Below are 16,290 nucleotides of genomic sequence, written 5' to 3' on the forward strand. Positions count from 1 at the left end.
CATTTGAAATTGAAATAAAAGTTTTGTACTTCCGCATTGGTTACATTGTAAATTCATCTCTCCCCAGAAAACGTCTCTGAATGCGCTCCATAATACGGACGCATGCAAACACGTGACACGGCTCGAGCCAAGTTCGTTTCATAAATTTGCTGTTTAGCCTCATTTGTCATCTAGCAACATTTGTTTTTATGACACTGTTTAAACGTACGTTTTTGTAATATTGTTTAACATCTTTAAAAAAATGCACTTTTACTGTCGAACAATTGAAAAACGACGGAAATTTCACTGCTTCCGCATTTACGTGTGTTCCTCTCTTCTCAATAGAGAATCTCTGAGGATACGGTCAACATTGGACGTGACTGTCAGCTTTCTGGACCCTTTTCACGAATAATTTGAGTCTTTTAGACATAAAAGACTCACATTTCATCGAGAGTCACGTCCGTGAAGGCGGTACAGTCATGTCGGAACACGACAGTAACCCGTTCACGGAACCGGAGCTCAGCAATCCATTTCAGGTAAGATTGGCTGGCTAGTTACCTTAGCTTAGCCACATTATCACTATTTACATGTTGACACGCGCAGCCGGTTTTATAATATAACGACAATGAAATGTAAATTTACACGTACGGCTGTTTTTAAAATGTCTTCGGTCTATCTTCATCATGCTGACAACATGAGATTTTGGTTTAAAATAAATGAATAACAGAAGCTGATATCTTTTTTTAATCTACAAAATCGACCAAATTGGTTGAACTCTGAAAAGAATGCATTATTAATACGTGACTGCCTGTGTGTTTTTTTTTTAGATGCATTTATTTCTGGCATATTTTGTAATTTACTTTAATATCTTGAAGTCATCAAAAAAAAAAAGCTCTAAATATTATATTACTGATTGATTGAGTATTGCTGGTTGAAGAAAAACCTGTCTTCACCAAACATTCAATCATTCAGTCACCTTCACGGCCTTAAAGACAGTCGGAACTTGGAGATTTATCCAAACAAAAGTTTTCCTTCAGCCTTTCTGTGTGGATTGTTTACAAGTGTAACAATAAGTCAACCGCTGTTAGTATTGATCCTATTGTTCGACTAAAATTGAGTTCATATTTTCTGCAAAATTGTGAATTATTCAAATAGAACCCTGCAGGTCCAACATGTTTTTGGCAGGCACGCTAGCGCCCGAGGGCTCACGGAAGGAAGCATATGTGAAGATGACGGCCCCCCCACCCGCAGGCGACACGACCACGCGCCCCCGCTCGGCCTACTTTCCCTGCAAATCGGAACAACCCTTCTCTAGTTTGACTCTAATGTGAATTTTTGGAGTCTGATTCTAGAAAAGGTTGTGTATATTTAAAAAAAATATATATATATAACTATTGCACTATTGTAAACGTCCCCAACCAAATATTGTGTTTTCTAGAAAGCATTGTTTCTCCTGAAATTTTTCTCGAAGGAACTTCGATTTTTCTGATCCATCCATTTTCCGGAGCACTCTTTCCAAAAATTCCTCTTCCAAAAAAACTCCAAATAATCATCATTTTCCAAGCAAACAGTGGAGTTTGGCATGTTGTGCCGTATTCATGTTTCACGCCAGGCTCCGCGTGAATTATTTAGGATGGCGGTCTGGTGACAAGCCGGAGCGAGTTTGTTTCTGTGTGGGAGGGCAGTAGCGGGGATGTGGTCAGGAGGACGGCGATCATCGTCTCACTTTGAATCAAGCGAGCGCGTGTGCAAGGCTGATGCTAAGCTAGCAGGACGTTGGCATGCGCGTTGAGCTTAAGGCTGGCGAGCAAGGTACTTTTTGGGCTGCTTGACTCCATTTGCTGTGTTGTCTTGCATATGGCTGTCAGTTTGGAGTTTTTTTTTTTTATGCCTAATGGATTCTTGCCATTTGTTTCAGGATCCTTCCGTGGCACTGGCAAGACAGACGTCGACAGCGATGGCTGCGGGATTAGAAGAGTTCAACCCCTTCACAGACTCCAAACTAGTCAGTATGCTAGTGTCTCTTGGTCAGATTGGATGGACGGCGTCATTTTCATTGTGAGCGCCTGCTTCTCGTCTAGACGGCGATGACCAGCAAGCCCCTCTTGGTGGCGCCTGGCGTCCCGACGCAGCCCGCCGTCATGAAGCCCACCGAGGAGCCTCCGGTTTACTCGCAACCTCAGGCGCAGGTAGCCCCCCCTCCCCTTCCCGCCCTGATCCCCCACTTGTTAACACGAGCGTCGCTGGCGTGCAGGAGACAACAGGGGGCGCCAGCGAGCTGCTGAAGAGGCAAGAAGAGCTGGAAAGGAAAGCGGCCGAGCTGGACCGGAGAGAGAGGGAGATGCAGTCCCTCAACGTTTCTGGAGGTGCGTCCTCATCTACAAAATTATTTTAATAGGTCCTGGTAAGAAAGAATCTTCAACACCCCCCAGGCAGGAGAAACAACTGGCCCCCGCTCCCGGAGAAGTTCCCGGTGGGCCCGTGTTTCTATCACGACATTACGGTGGACATTCCCGTGGAGTACCAGAAGACGGTCAAGCTCATGTACTACCTCTGGATGTGTGAGTTTCTTGCCTCGTGGTGTGCTCGCTCCCACGCTGTGGTCACGTGACGCTGCGGAGTAGCGTTTAAACGTGATGCGTGCACTTCACCTCCAGTCCACACGGGGACGCTGCTGGCCAACCTGGTCGGCGCTCTGGCTTGGTTCGGCGTGGACCCGACTCACGGCGTGGACTTCGGTCTGGCCATCCTGTGGTTCCTGCTCTTCACGCCGTGCTCCTTCGTGTGCTGGTACAGGCCCGTCTACGGGGCCTTCAAGTGAGTTCCCGGCCGAGCACGTTGACGTCCCGCGTTTGCGTCATCGACGTCTTTTTCTCGTCTGGCAGGAGCGACAGCTCCTTCCGCTTCTTCCTCTTCTTCTTCGTGTACATATGCCAGCTGGGGATCTACGTGCTGCAGAGCGTCGGCATCGCCGGATGGGGAGCCTGGTAGGAAACATTCAAGTACACTAATACTGATTTAAAATAACAACACGTTGGTTCCGTCCTCAGCGGCTGGATCTCGGCCCTGATGTGCCTGAACACCAACGTGGCCGCGGGCGTGTTGATGATCATGGTGGCGGCGCTGTTCACCTCGCTGGCCGTCATGTCTCTCATCATGTTTAAGAAGGTATGTCGCCGCCCTGAGAGGCCCTCCCGCCGTTTTCACGCCTTTTTTTTTTTTTTTTCTCCGCCAGGTGCACACTTTGTACCGCACCACCGGCGCCAGCTTCCAGAAGGCCCAACAGGAGCTGGCCACTGGCGTCATGTCCAATAAGACGGTGCAGGCGGCCGCCGCTAACGCCACCTCCACTGCGGCCCGAGGAGCCTTCAAGGAGCACATCTGAGCGGCGGCATCGGACCACGCATGCGCCCTGAAGGTTTTGGTTTCTCAGCACCCCTCTTCTTTCAATTTTCCTACCTTCTGCCTCGCCTCCTTTAAAAAAAAGTGGAAACAAAAGAGCTCATGAGAGTATGGAAGGAAACAATTGCTGGTTTTTTTTGTCTTGTCTTTTGCTGTCCCTAAGACTGCTAAATGAAGAAATCGCTAACATCCAAACCGAATGCAATGCAAAGTGAATCGCCACTGCCCCCTACTGGCGTTCCTGTGAATAGCATTCCGTTTGCGTTTTAGTCCATCACAAAGCCTGCTCTCATTTTGCTCGTTTTTCCATTTAAAAAGAATAAAATAGCAAAGCCACACTTGGATTCACATTATAAAAAGAACTACATTTAGTGACATAATAGTGAATTTCCTTTTTTTTTTTATCTTGTTTCTTTCCACTGTATTTCCTTCATACAATGTAACTTTATTTATACAACTGCAGTAAACGCTTTCCACTCAACACAATGGCACAACCTCCAAGAGAAAATTAAAACAGCTGTCACGCCATCTTGCACTTTAGGCGTATTTACCTCACTTGCACTCAGGATGGCCCACAGTCCTTCTCATCATCATCATTATTACGATCATTATTATGATTATTGACGTAAATCTGACCGCATTGACAAATGACTAGCTAAATGTGAGCGCACTTGCCTTATACACTACTTACGAAAAAGCCATCGAGTCTTGAAATTTCACTTTAATCGGAATGTAATTACTAACATCTTGAATCGTTTTGAATTTTGTTGAAATCTTGTTTATTTCAAGGTGTGAAAGATGTTCGGAACACTGACAATCGAAATGTGTGTGTGTGTTACTAGAAGATTGTGCTGTTCTAGGTTTGCATGATGACAGGATGGTAATGTCTGTATATTTATTGTTTCTAGATGAAATAAAATTATTTTTAAAAATCATTTTTTCCTGTTTCTTAGGAAGGATGGCTTGTCGGTTGGTATTTTAAGATACATCAAGATCTCTAACTTGAGCTGTACTGTATTATTATGCGCCTTTTTTCACTTTACAAATGTCCACTAGGTGTCAGCATTGTTCTCCTTAGAGAGACCACTTTTGGTGGGGACAAAGAAATCAGAAGAGTAGAAAAAGAACCTTTTGTAAATATTTATTGTTGCTGTAAAAATGACATTTGCACTCATGACAGGTTCTCACTGGCCTTTGTCGGCTTTGCTGAACAGATCTTGGAGCTGCTCCTTGGTGGTGGCTTCCTTCTGCTGCATGAGGTCCGCGTGACCTTTGGTGACCCCCCAGCTGTCTGGCACGGACATAGAGGGGCACAGTGGACGACCGGACGCCGGCTTCAGCTTCTCCCAGTAGTCTCGGCGGGCCCTGAAGCAAAACCGTGAAGGTGGGCGACGATGCCATTGAATTCCACTGCGACATGTCCGTGGCCGCAATACGCTACCTGGCTCTGCACCAGGGCTTGGTGTGCATCTCCAGGCCGCTGCCCCAAAGTCCGTGCTTGTCGGAACCCGCCGGCAGGAAACCCCTCTCGGGCGCCAGCTCCTCGGCCAAGGCGCGCACGTGGTAGGGCTCAAAACCGCAACAGCCGCCGATGTAGCGGATTCCGGCGGCGTACGCTTCCCGGGCGTACTTCTGCATGTCCCAGCGGGTCAGGACCCTCGGCTCCAGACCTGGCCGAGAACAATTTGGTCAAGTCGAACGTGGCGTTGAGTTCTTAATTGTCAACAAATCTAATTAGGTGAGGTGGAACGTACTGAAGGGGAACTCGGGGAGATCGATGAATCCCTGTTTGTTGCAGTCAGGCGTGTGGTAGGCCAGCGGCTGGCTCATGTAGTGCGCCTTCAGGCCGGCTTTCTCCACGCCCGCCTTCATCATGGCAACCGTGCGCACGCAGGTGGCCGGGTCAAAGTGGCAGTTGACGCCCACGATGTCGGCGCCTGCGGCCGAGGAGGGAAACGTGAGGCTCGGAAACGCCCGTCGGCTTTTTCCGGGCGTGACCTTCTAGTACCGGCTTTGACGAGGCGGACGGCGCACTCTCCCGGGCTGACTCCGTTCAGGTCCCCCTCGGGTCCGATGCACATCGTGGCTGCCACCGGCTTGCCGCTGCCTTTCAGGACCTGCACCGCCCACTCCGCCTCCTCCACGTGCTCAAAGTACTGCAAAGATTACCGATGAATTGAGGCGAGGCCTTCGTGGGCCGCACCCGCCGTCCGTCCTTTCCGATACCTCGGCGATCAAGAAGTCGACGTTCTTGCTCACAAAGACGTCCATCTGCTTCTTGAAGATGGCCTTGACGTCGTCCTGGCTCTTGCAGCTGAGGTAGGCGGGCGTCTGGGACACGCCCCCCGCCACCAGGGCGTCGCCCTCGTCGGCCACCTGCCTCGCCAGGTCGCACGCCGCCTCGTTGATCTGCTGCCCCTGCAGGTGACCGAGAGAAGAGCGGGTTCGTCTTGCACAATGCGAGGCAGCTGCAGATATAAACGGAGTCACGGCGGTAAGAGGAGCCGTTTGGGTCAGTTGAGCTGACTGTCCTGATGAGCTTCAACTATTTCATTTCCGCTTGTTGTGGAGCGTGCAGGGCATGGGAATGGCCACTCACGGTGAAGCGTTGGGTGTGGCCCCTGTTCACCAGCTTGTCATCGCTGGCGTAGAAGGTGAAAGTCTGCATGACGTTGGATCCCGCCCTGAGGAACTCCCTGTGCAGCTGCCGCACTGAAAGCAAAGCAAAACATCACAATGATATTCGAGTCACCTGATTGGTCCATTTTCTCCTGAATAGAACGACGTGTGCCGTACCCGCTTCAGGGTGCTCGGAGGCGGCCTCGGGCGTCCACGGCCCCGCCTTGACGTAGCCTCGCTTCTCCAAGGCGAAGACGAAGCCGCCGTCGCCGATGACCACCTCGCCGGCGTTCAGCCTCTCCAGGATGCCCTGGATGACATCAGAGACAACTCCCAAGGTAAGTACTTTTGCAAAAATCCAAAATGTGTTTTTCAAATCAGACATAGAGATCATCTTGTACCTTCTTTGTCCCTGCCGGTGCCATGGTTGCGCTTGGTCCTCTCCAAGATGGGGAAGGGCTCTCTTCAGGCGGCCCAGGATCTTTTATACCCTCTGAATGTGTGTGTGTGTGTGTGTGGGGGGGGGGGGGGGGTCAGTTTCACTTTTAGAACACTCTTCGTATTTCAACCTCGCCCTGTCGACCCCTCACCCAGAGGAAGAATTGAACTTAAATATTCTCGAGCAGTTGGAGAGAAAAATAACTGAATAACATGTGGGGTGGGGGGGGCGACTCTTTAGCTAGTTTGCAAAGCAAAAAGAGAAGTTAATGTTTCAAACAAACCTGCAGACTAGCCATTCGTTGGATAAGTCCCTCATCAATGACTGACACATGATATTGAGTTGGGGAGGAGTGAGACCCCCCCCCCCCCCTTGAAATGATTCAAATCTCTCAGGACCACCACATCCTGCAGCAGCAAAGACATGTTCATTCTTCCACAACCGCAGGGAAATTATTTCCATTCATGGACATTGTGTTGCTCCTTTTCGTTGTGTGTTTGTGCTTTTGCCACACGGGGGCAGTGTAATACAGACATCTCGAGAAACAGAGCCCAAAAAGAGTGCCAACTCACTTATCTCACTTTACTCGAGATCTCAAAATGTTTCTCGATAAGAGCGCGTTGCCGCAATGAAACGAAAAAGCTATTTTCAGGAGCCATTTCTGTGTTTTATTTCTTAATCATTTGAAATTCTGCGGAGTTCTAAGCTCCACACGATTGACTTATTCGGGAGAAAAAAATCAATACAAATAATAATTGATAGTATACATTCAGATGACATGAAATAATAAGAAATTAAGAACGTTTTCATATTATTTCATTAATTTCCTTCCATTCAATAAGCCGTATATTTAAAAAGGAATCATTGAGTGACCTAGATTGAGGGTGGTGGGGAGAGTTCAAGTTACGTCCACACACGGCCGGCGACCCCGTGGGGCGGGTCCAGAGTCCAGTTGCAGGGTCAGTGAAGCATTTATAACTTCACGTCAATTTCTCCAGCCGGTGCCTCGTTTTTTTTTTTTTTTGCTTTTGAGACTCATGTCTGCTCTCATGTTAAAGCTAGTCAAGGTGCACCTCCGCTCCAGGGCGCATTCTGGTTCCCTTCTTCAGCCTTCGCGGACTTTCAGCTGCACGGCGAGGAGAAGAGATGAGCAAAGGTGAGAAACTCCACCGGTCGTCTGCATCATAAAGCTTCAGTGCATTGGCAATAAAAACAAATTGAGACATTCACGCCAAGCTGTTGCACCGCTCGCTGCGACCAGCAGAGACGCTGTTGTTTGCGCTTTATAGAAGCAAAGCGCAACTTTGAGATGCGCCATGCGGATCATCATTTGAAATTCATTTTGTTGCGCAAAATCATTTTTGCCCCCAGTGACGCGTCTTCCGTGTTGGGCAAGCGATGGAAGGACACAGCCGAGACGGTGGTCATCGGAGGGGGCTGCGTGGGCACAAGTGTCGTCTACCACCTGGCCAAAAGCGGCATGAAGGACGTGGTCCTGCTGGAGAAGTCCGAACTGACCGCCGGATCCACTTGGCACGCGGTACTTGGCTTGCCATTGTATTTGGCTTTTACGACTTGATTGAGACTGGAACGTCAAGTCGACTATGATGTGGAACCAGAAGATCAAGCTCAGAGTTCACTTCGGTTTTCCTCATCATAGGCCGGGTTGACCACCTATTACCATCCGGGCATCAACCTGAAGAAAGTCCACTATGACAGCGTTAAGCTCTACGAGCGTCTGGAAGCCGAGACTGGACAGGTGAGCTGCCGGTTGGTCCGCCTGAAGATGCTGAACCAGGCAACTGGACCGCTTGTTGACGTCGGGTTTTGGTGTGAGCAGGCGGTGGGCTTCCATCAGCCGGGCAGCGTCCGCATCGCGTCGACGGCTGCCCGTGTGGATGAGATGAAGTACCAGATGACCCGCACCCACTGGCATGTGACGGAGCAGTACATGATTGGGCCTGAGAAGATCCAGGAACTCTTCCCTCTGCTCAACTTGGACAAGGTGCAGTCCAAACGCCAGTCAAGAATAGACTTCCAAAAGTAACATTTTATATGCTGTCCGCTGGTTTCAGGTCTTGGCCGGTCTGTACACCCCGGGAGATGGCCATATCGACCCGTACTCCCTGACCATGGCGCTGGCGGCGGGCGCTCGCATGTACGGCGCTCAGATTTACAACCCGGCCCCCGTCACGGGCCTCACGCCCACAGCCGACGGCAAATGGGACGTGCAGACGCCTCACGGAACCATCCGGGCCAATCGCGTGGTCAACGCCACAGGTTTGAACCCGATCCATGGCCCTCCAAATTTCAGGTGGATGGAAAGCTTCGAGCAGGAAGCTGGTGTGAAAAATACTAAATCAATGTCAAAGTTTAGAGATGGTCCAATTTTTTTTTTACCACACTGCAGTCGACACATTTCTTCAACCAAACACGTTATCTAACTCCTCAGACCTTTGCACATACGGAGCGCTTCGGATTCAGGGAAAACTAGCTTGAACTGGGTCCGGGCGGTTTTCACAAGAGATTCTCTTGCTTGGCTGTTTTCCGTCACCTGCATTTGCATACCGAGACACGCTGTCCAATCATTAACATCACGGTAAAGCAGCTATGACGCAAAGCAGGTCGACTTGTGTCGGAATAAAATTAGCCTTTATAAACGAGGACGTATGCAAGGCGGCGAGATCGCTTTCAACATATCTGCCTCGTCGTAACCGCTGTCTGTTAAATATAACTTCATCCACTGGTCTGAAATCAGCAGCTGGTTGTGCAGCTGGCGGCCACACACGGACTTTGGACCTTCCCTATATTTTTCAAATGACATAACACAACAGTGAGAGTTACCTCACGATACTTTCCAGGTATCGAGCGAGTGCTGGCATCACATCAAACATTTCAGAGTAAATAGAAGTAGAGGGAAAAAAAGTCAGAGCATGCTATAATACTTTCCAACCCTCCGTCTCAGGTTTCTGGGCCCGCGAGGTTGGCAAGATGATCGGGTTTGAGCATCCGACCATCCCGGTGCACCACCAGTATGTTGTGACCGCCACTGTGCCAGAAGTCAAGGCCCTCAAGAAGGAGCTGGCCGTCATCCGAGATCTGGAGGGCTCGTACTACCTGCGCCAGGAAAGGGACGGCCTTCTGTTTGGGCCTTATGAAAAGATGGAGAAGATGGTCCTGCAGGACTCCTGGGTCCGAGACGGCGTCCCCCCAGGTCTGTCTCGCGACCCTTTGTTGAGTCCTTTCGGATTCACAGCAGGGATCTCTCACCGCTACAGGTTTTGGCAAGGAGCTGTTTGAGTCGGACCTGGACCGGATCATGGAGCACGTGGAAATGGCCATGGAGATGGTTCCGGTGCTCAAGAAAGCCGACATTATCAACATCGTGTCCGGCCCCATCACGTACACCCCCGACCTACTGCCCATGGTCGGACCGCATCAAGGAGTTCGCAACTACTGGACGGCCATCGGATTCGGGTAAGACGCCATTTGAGGAGCAGCGGCGGCGGCGGCGCTTCCCAACTTCTCCCGTGCTCAGGTACGGAGTCATCCACGCTGGCGGAGTGGGGAAATTCCTCAGCGACTGGATTCGAAACGGCGAGCCTCCGTACGACCTGATTGAATGCGACCCCAACCGCTACGGGAGCTGGGTCGACGTGCCCTTCCTGTGCGCCAAAGCCCGAGAATCTTATGGCTTCAATAATGTGGGTAAGTAAGCGAGAGAGGAGCTGCGTCTCCAGCCACATGTGAAGGAATGATTCAGTAGATGCTTGAATCTGGTTTGGTCCAGTCCAGAGAACCAAATGACAATTGTCCCCCCCCCCGCCCCTCCCAGTCGGATACCCCAAGGAGGAGCGCTTCGCCGGCCGACCCACCTGCCGCAAGAGCGGCGTTTACGATCTTCTCAAGGACAAAGCATCCATGGGCTTCCACGCCGGCTGGGAGCAACCTCACTGGTTTTATAAAACGGGAGACGACACCGGATACAAGTAAGGCGGAACCGGAGCCGAGATCCACCGTAAAGAGCTGATTTTCCTCGTGTCCGTCGCCAGGCCCAGTTTCAGGCGCACAAACTGGTTCGAGCCCGTCGGCAGAGAGTGCAAGCTGGTGATGGAGAAGGTGGGCGTGATCGACCTGACTCCTTTCGGCAAGTTTGTCGTGAAGGGGGCCGACTCTCTCAAGTTGCTGGACCGCTTGTTTGCTAACACCATGCCCAAGGTGAGAGAGAACCTTCACACAGGTGGAACGGCCCTCGGATGTCACGTCACGCACTTTGTGCCTTCAGGTGGGCCAGACCAACATCAGCCACATGTTGACGCCCACCGGGAGAGTCTACGCTGAGGTCACCATCACCCAGTTGGAACCGGGAGAGTTTTTGCTCATCACCGGCTCAGGATCGGAGCTACATGATCTCAGGTACGAGACAAACCTCGATCGAAGCCGCTTTGGGAGGATTCTGACTCTGCTCCGCTGGCTGAAACCCAAAAGGTTCCAGCAGCGCCTCGGCCAACTTCACCTTTGGCTGCAAACAGCAGGTCATAAATTCAACTCAGATCAGTTTCGTGTAGAAGCCTCTCGTGGCAATTTTGCCAAGAGCTATAAATACTGGACACACTGGTGGAGGTAGAGTGAGGACATGTGGGGGTACTGCCCCCCCCCCCTTCTAATGATCCCCTGAGAAGCAAAGAAAGTGACTTTTGGCGCACCCTGTAGGTGGATCGAGACAGAAGCGGCCGTGGGCGGCTACGACGTTGACATCGCCAACGTGACGGACGAAATGGGCGTACTGGGCGTCGCCGGTCCCAACTCTCGCACGGTCCTTCAAAAGCTCACCCAGGAGGACATGAGCCATTCAGGGTTTAAATTTCTCCAGTGCAAGCTGATCCAGTTGGCCGGCGTGAAGCTCCGAGCCATCAGGATCTCCTACACCGGTACGCAAGCCGTTGTTTGGATTTTGCTTCTGTTTTTGCTGACCTCACTGGTGCATGTAGGCGAACTGGGATGGGAGCTGTACATTAGCCAGAAGGACATGGCGGCAGTGTACCGGGCCATAATGGAAGCGGGAGAAGAGGAAGGCATCGACAACTTTGGCACCTACGCCATGGCCTCCCTCAGGCTGGAGAAAGGCTTCAGAGGATGGGGGGCTGAGGTAGATCCTTTCATACCCCTCAAGGCTTTTTCATGACTCTTGTTCCTCTTTCCTCTAGATGAATTGCGACACCAACCCTCTGGAGGCAGGCTTAGATTACTTCATCAAGCTCAACAAGGTAACCAAGTCAGCAAGCCGCCAATTCTTCTGCTATGGAATCAGAATCCTTTTTTTTTTTTTTTGTGTACGGGAGCAGCCGGCCGACTTCATCGGCAAGGCGGCACTTCAGGAGATAAAAGCCAAGGGCCTGAAGAGGAAGTTGTCCTACCTCGCGGTGGAAACGCACGACGTGGACCCCGAGGGCAACGAGACGGTGTGGCACGACGGAAAGGTTTGCCCTCGCCGCGCTCGGCTGTTGCAACATCCCTTGGATTTTTGAACCGGCGCTCACTGGGCTCTCCGCAATCAGGTGGTGGGCAACACCACGTCCGGGGCCTACAGCTACAGCGCCCAGCACAGCCTGGCCTTCGCCTACCTGCCCGTGGAGCTGTCCTCGGAAGGCCGCAAGGTGGAGGTGGAGCTGCTGGGGAAGAAGTACCCGGCCGCCGTCATCCAGGAGCCCTTGGTGCTCACCGAGCCCACGAGGACCCGCTTGCAGAACAAAGCAAAGAGCAAAGCATAAAAAAATTAGCACAATGGTGGCATGGGAGTTAGCGTTCACGTTTGATGACGTACTTGAACCGCAGTGTCTTAATTCATTTTGTAATTCCATGGTTTACGTTTCGTTTCTTACGATTAGAGATATAATGCCATTGCCATTCTAGGAAGTCACAGAATGAAACATTTGTACAGTTTTTATAATTTTTTTAAAACAAATATGCAATCAACAATATACTGTACATTAATACCGTGAGAAATAAAGTGTATAGAACTTGCTGTCTTCTGGAAATCGGGATGGATCACTGTATTATAATTATTTAGACCTTTCGAATTTTGGAAGAACTACAGCACTACGATGAAAATTGTAAAACAATGCCTGTATTTATTCCGCTCATATCAAATTTTAAAAATAATAATTGGAAGGAAAAAACAGCTTCATCCGTATGGCCCAATTCAAAATGTAAAGTTTTGTCACATTTTTGCTAGAATAATTTGAATATTCAAATCGACAACGAAATTGACAAATCTAAGCTTTTACTTTAATCAAGTTAATATCGTAATGACAGCATCACCGCTTCCGTTCTGCTGGTACCACTTCCGGTTTCCTCACGTGACCCTGACATCTTCTTTCCGGGCATCTGGTTGGCTCCTGAGTCAGTGGCAGAGCTTTCAAGACTCGCGGCTGAACTAGTTTTTGCTTATTTCAACAGAAAAAGTAATTTTTTTCAAGCTTTCTGCCTTATTTTCCGAACGCCATCTCACTTCCACTTTCTTCAAATCCGAAGACGAACATGACCGAAAAGCTGACTTTGCTCGCGTTCCTGTTGACATTCGGTTCCTCCGCGGCTTCGGGCTCCAAGCAGCCGAACATTGTGTTCATCCTGGCGGATGATTTGGGCTGGTACGACGTCGGCTACCACGGCTCTGAGATCAACACGCCCAATCTGGACAAGCTTTCAGCCGCGGGGGTCCGCCTGGAGAACTACTACGTCCAGCCGCTTTGCACCCCGTCCAGGAACCAGCTCATGACAGGACGCTACCAGGTGAGACACGTCACAGTTGTTGTGATAGAATGATAATTATGATGATCATAATAATGATAACTGATCCTAATAATAGCAAGGCGCAGTACTACAGTTCTAAAAGCGGATGTGGTGTGGCTTCTGTTGTTCCTCTTCTGGTTTGCTCTTTCATCAGCATGTTTGACATCGACAGATCCACACGGGAATGCAGCACCAGATCATCTGGCCGTGTCAGCCGTACTGCGTGCCGCTGAACGAGACGCTCCTGCCCGAGCTGTTGTCCGAAGCGGGCTATGCCACGCGCATGGTGGGCAAGTGGCATCTGGGCATGTACAAGAAGGACTGCCTGCCCACGCGACGTGGCTTCCACTCCTACTTTGGTTTGTACGTCAATGAGTCTCACCGCAGACATGGAAGAGACATGATTGATATGTTCTCCAGGTTATCTAACGGGGAGCGAGGACTACTACACTCACGTCCGCTGTGACCGCATCGCTGCCATCAACCAGAGCCGCTGCGCTTTAGACCTGCGGGAGGACGAAGCGCCCGCTCCGGGATACAAAGGCCAATATTCCACTGAGATGTTCAGCCAGAAGGCCGTCCAGATCATCGGCAAACATGACCCCGAAAAGGTGACTCGCTGATATTTTCTCTCAAATATATGAAGTTATTTATTTATTTTTTTATGTTTCAGCCTCTGTTCCTGTATGTAGCGCTACAGGCCGTCCATTCGCCTCTGCAGGTGCCACAGCGCTACGTGGCGCCCTACGCCTTCATCCAGGACCCGCATCGCCGAGTCTACGCCGGCATGGTGTCGGCCATGGACGAGGCGGTGGGCAACATCAGCTTGGCCTTGCGGCAGGCTGGACTTTGGGACAACACTGTCCTGGTCTTCTCCACAGGTACACACTTCCAATAATCTGGGATGTGAGAAATGGAGTTGCAGTACCCTGCATGTCCAACAGAGGGCAGCTCAGGGTTTTAAATAGCTGTGCCGAGACATCAGCCTATTCATTAAGTGGCCATTAAACACTCTGGTGGAAGTGCTGTTAAAACCTCTTTCCATCTAGTTGCCTTTTATGAAGACATAAAATGTCCGCCGTGAGCGTAGTAGTAAACACCTGCAACCAAAAAAGAAACAAGTCCGCCACCTACTCTGAGTTGTGACCCGGTTGGTTCCCTTGGACAGATAACGGCGGCCTCCCGGAACAGGGCGCCAGCAACTGGCCGTTGCGAGGCCAGAAGTGGTCGCTGTGGGAGGGGGGAGTCCGCGGCGTGGGATTTGTGTCCGGGCCGCTCCTGGAGCAGCCGGGCGGCACCAGCCGGGAGCTGCTTCACGTCTCCGATTGGCTACCCACGCTGGTGGGACTGGCGGGGGGCCGCCTCAACGCCACCAAGCCTCTGGATGGATTCGACGTTTGGAACGCTATCAGGTGACGAGACCTGGAAAAAATAATCGCGATACAAATTTGATCACGCTGGAATGATTAGAATGCAAGTTTGAAGGATGTCTGAATAACGGACGGACTTATGAGGTCTATCCTTCCCGGAATTCCGAATGGTACGAGTCGGGCATTCCGCCGTACTCTGTTTGTTTTTCCCCTCACAGCAGCTGAGTTGACGGACACGTCTTTTCGCTGGCCGCCTAAATGCGGACGCGGTGAAGGAGGAGGTGAAAGTCGGGGTCGCCGCACCACAAAGTGCTACCTCCCGTCCCGCCGCGGCGCTCCCATTGGTTGCTGCGCCACCTGCGCCGCCGCTTTCTGATTGGCCGCAGAGAGTGAAAGCGGCGCAGAGTTATTTATGTTATCAGACGCCGCGGTCAGAGCACATGACGGGCGGGAGCGCTGTTTTAGATTTACACATCCCGCTGTGTGCGTGTGTGTGTGTTTAACGCCCCATCGTTTGCGTTCTAGCAAAGGCTTCGCCTCGCCCAGACTGGAGCTCCTGCACAACATTGACCCCATGTACAACGACATGGCCCCGTGTAAGTCAGTGAGACGCGACTAGAACCCCCCTCCAAACAGTTCAGCCTGCTTTTGTTTGTTTATCTGGGCTGTGACCTCCTCGCAGGTCCCGGCTTGAAGCGGGACGGCAAAGGAGTCTTCCTGTCCGGCTTCAACGTGTCCATCCACGCCGCCATCAGATCCTCAAACTGGAAGCTGCTCACTGGATACCCAGGTGAGGTCTCGGTGTGTCGTTTTCAGGTTTCTCCCATAAGAAGTTATGGTCCAAAATGCCTCATTAATCCTTTGAGCTGAACCAATCCAAAAAGAAAGGCAAATTCTTCTACGCGGTCCAGGTTGCGGCGTTTGGTTTCCGCGGCCCGGCCACAACGATTCCTCGGCTCGGCGCTCTGAGCCCCTGAAGCCCGTGATGCTGTTCGACTTGGACAAGGACCCCGAGGAAAGGAACGAGGTGTCGGCCATTTACCCCGCCGTGGTCGAGCGCCTCCTAGGCCGGCTGAACCACCACCAGCAGACCGCCCTGCCCGTCAACTTTCCCGACGAGGACCCACGCTGTGACCCGGGCCCCGCCGGAACTTGGGGACCCTGGGCCTAGATGATGATGAGGACTTCCTGAACATTTGAATGGGACATGTATGCAATCTAATGAGAGACGTTATAGGAGCCGCATTGTACCTTGATGAACGTCGTGGCCTTACAAACAATTTGGGGAAGAGTAGCTATGGTGCTGATCGATTATGATTATATTATTGCTTGTTGTTGATCACTGTTGCTGTGCTGCTGTTCATAGTGTTGATACATTTATTTAGAATGTATTTATTTAATATATTTTATTTTTTTAATCACTAATTTTTTTGTCAGTATTATTATTATTACTCAATAAGTGCCTTTTTAATTTTAATTTGATCGACTTCCTCTTAAAATAAAATCACGGCTGCTGGCATCCTGATTGGCTACTTATGCAAAAGCTTACTTTCGACTGGTTATTGCTGGGAGCAATGACCACTCTTTTCATCTATTTTTTATTAAAATAATAAATGTTTTACAATTAATTTTGAAATGATTACATTAAAAAAAAATGTTAAAGTGCTATCAACTACTTCGCTAACCATT

General features: G+C 50.5%; 4 protein-coding genes across 5 annotated transcripts; 3 read left to right on the forward strand and 1 right to left on the reverse strand.

The window, feature by feature from the left end:
* Positions 1–115: 115 nt before the first annotated feature.
* Positions 116–4,316, forward strand: LOC133163290 (secretory carrier-associated membrane protein 1-like). Its single transcript, XM_061293060.1, has 10 exons — positions 116–204; positions 325–515; positions 1,898–1,984; positions 2,061–2,168; positions 2,234–2,345; positions 2,412–2,540; positions 2,637–2,796; positions 2,865–2,966; positions 3,030–3,147; positions 3,215–4,316. The coding sequence occupies exons 2-10, from the start codon at positions 459–461 to the stop codon at positions 3,362–3,364; spliced, it is 1,023 nt and encodes a 340-aa protein (XP_061149044.1). The 5' UTR covers positions 116–204; positions 325–458; the 3' UTR covers positions 3,365–4,316.
* A 190-nt stretch (positions 4,317–4,506) lies between these two features.
* Positions 4,507–6,548, reverse strand: bhmt (betaine-homocysteine methyltransferase). The gene is made up of 8 exons (XM_061293046.1): positions 6,402–6,548; positions 6,178–6,310; positions 5,981–6,093; positions 5,608–5,799; positions 5,390–5,537; positions 5,136–5,318; positions 4,823–5,051; positions 4,507–4,746 (listed from the first exon to the last, which is right to left on the reverse strand). Exons 1-8 carry the CDS (start codon positions 6,423–6,425, stop codon positions 4,566–4,568), a joined length of 1,203 nt encoding a protein of 400 aa, XP_061149030.1. The 5' UTR covers positions 6,426–6,548; the 3' UTR covers positions 4,507–4,565.
* dmgdh (dimethylglycine dehydrogenase) lies at positions 6,202–12,477 on the forward strand. Its single transcript, XM_061292972.1, has 17 exons — positions 6,202–6,338; positions 6,449–7,595; positions 7,811–7,979; positions 8,100–8,198; positions 8,280–8,444; positions 8,515–8,719; positions 9,405–9,653; positions 9,718–9,916; positions 9,978–10,147; positions 10,275–10,428; positions 10,492–10,657; positions 10,725–10,855; positions 11,153–11,370; positions 11,431–11,588; positions 11,647–11,706; positions 11,785–11,919; positions 11,998–12,477. Exons 2-17 carry the CDS (start codon positions 7,477–7,479, stop codon positions 12,208–12,210), a joined length of 2,610 nt encoding a protein of 869 aa, XP_061148956.1. The 5' UTR covers positions 6,202–6,338; positions 6,449–7,476; the 3' UTR covers positions 12,211–12,477.
* A 323-nt stretch (positions 12,478–12,800) lies between these two features.
* arsb (arylsulfatase B) lies at positions 12,801–16,225 on the forward strand. Of its 2 annotated transcripts, none has more exons than XM_061293026.1 (8): positions 12,801–13,231; positions 13,404–13,590; positions 13,652–13,842; positions 13,905–14,112; positions 14,400–14,643; positions 15,127–15,197; positions 15,284–15,391; positions 15,513–16,225. In XM_061293026.1, the coding sequence occupies exons 1-8, from the start codon at positions 12,980–12,982 to the stop codon at positions 15,770–15,772; spliced, it is 1,521 nt and encodes a 506-aa protein (XP_061149010.1). In that variant the 5' UTR covers positions 12,801–12,979; the 3' UTR covers positions 15,773–16,225. The 2 variants fall into 2 exon arrangements, with proteins under 2 accessions (XP_061149010.1, XP_061149011.1); XM_061293027.1 differs by having other exon boundaries at positions 13,095–13,231; positions 13,386–13,590.
* Positions 16,226–16,290: the final 65 nt, after the last annotated feature.

Source organism: Syngnathus typhle, linkage group LG12, assembly GCF_033458585.1.
Source record: "Syngnathus typhle isolate RoL2023-S1 ecotype Sweden linkage group LG12, RoL_Styp_1.0, whole genome shotgun sequence".
In the NCBI taxonomy this organism is placed as follows: Eukaryota; Metazoa; Chordata; class Actinopteri; order Syngnathiformes; family Syngnathidae; genus Syngnathus; species Syngnathus typhle.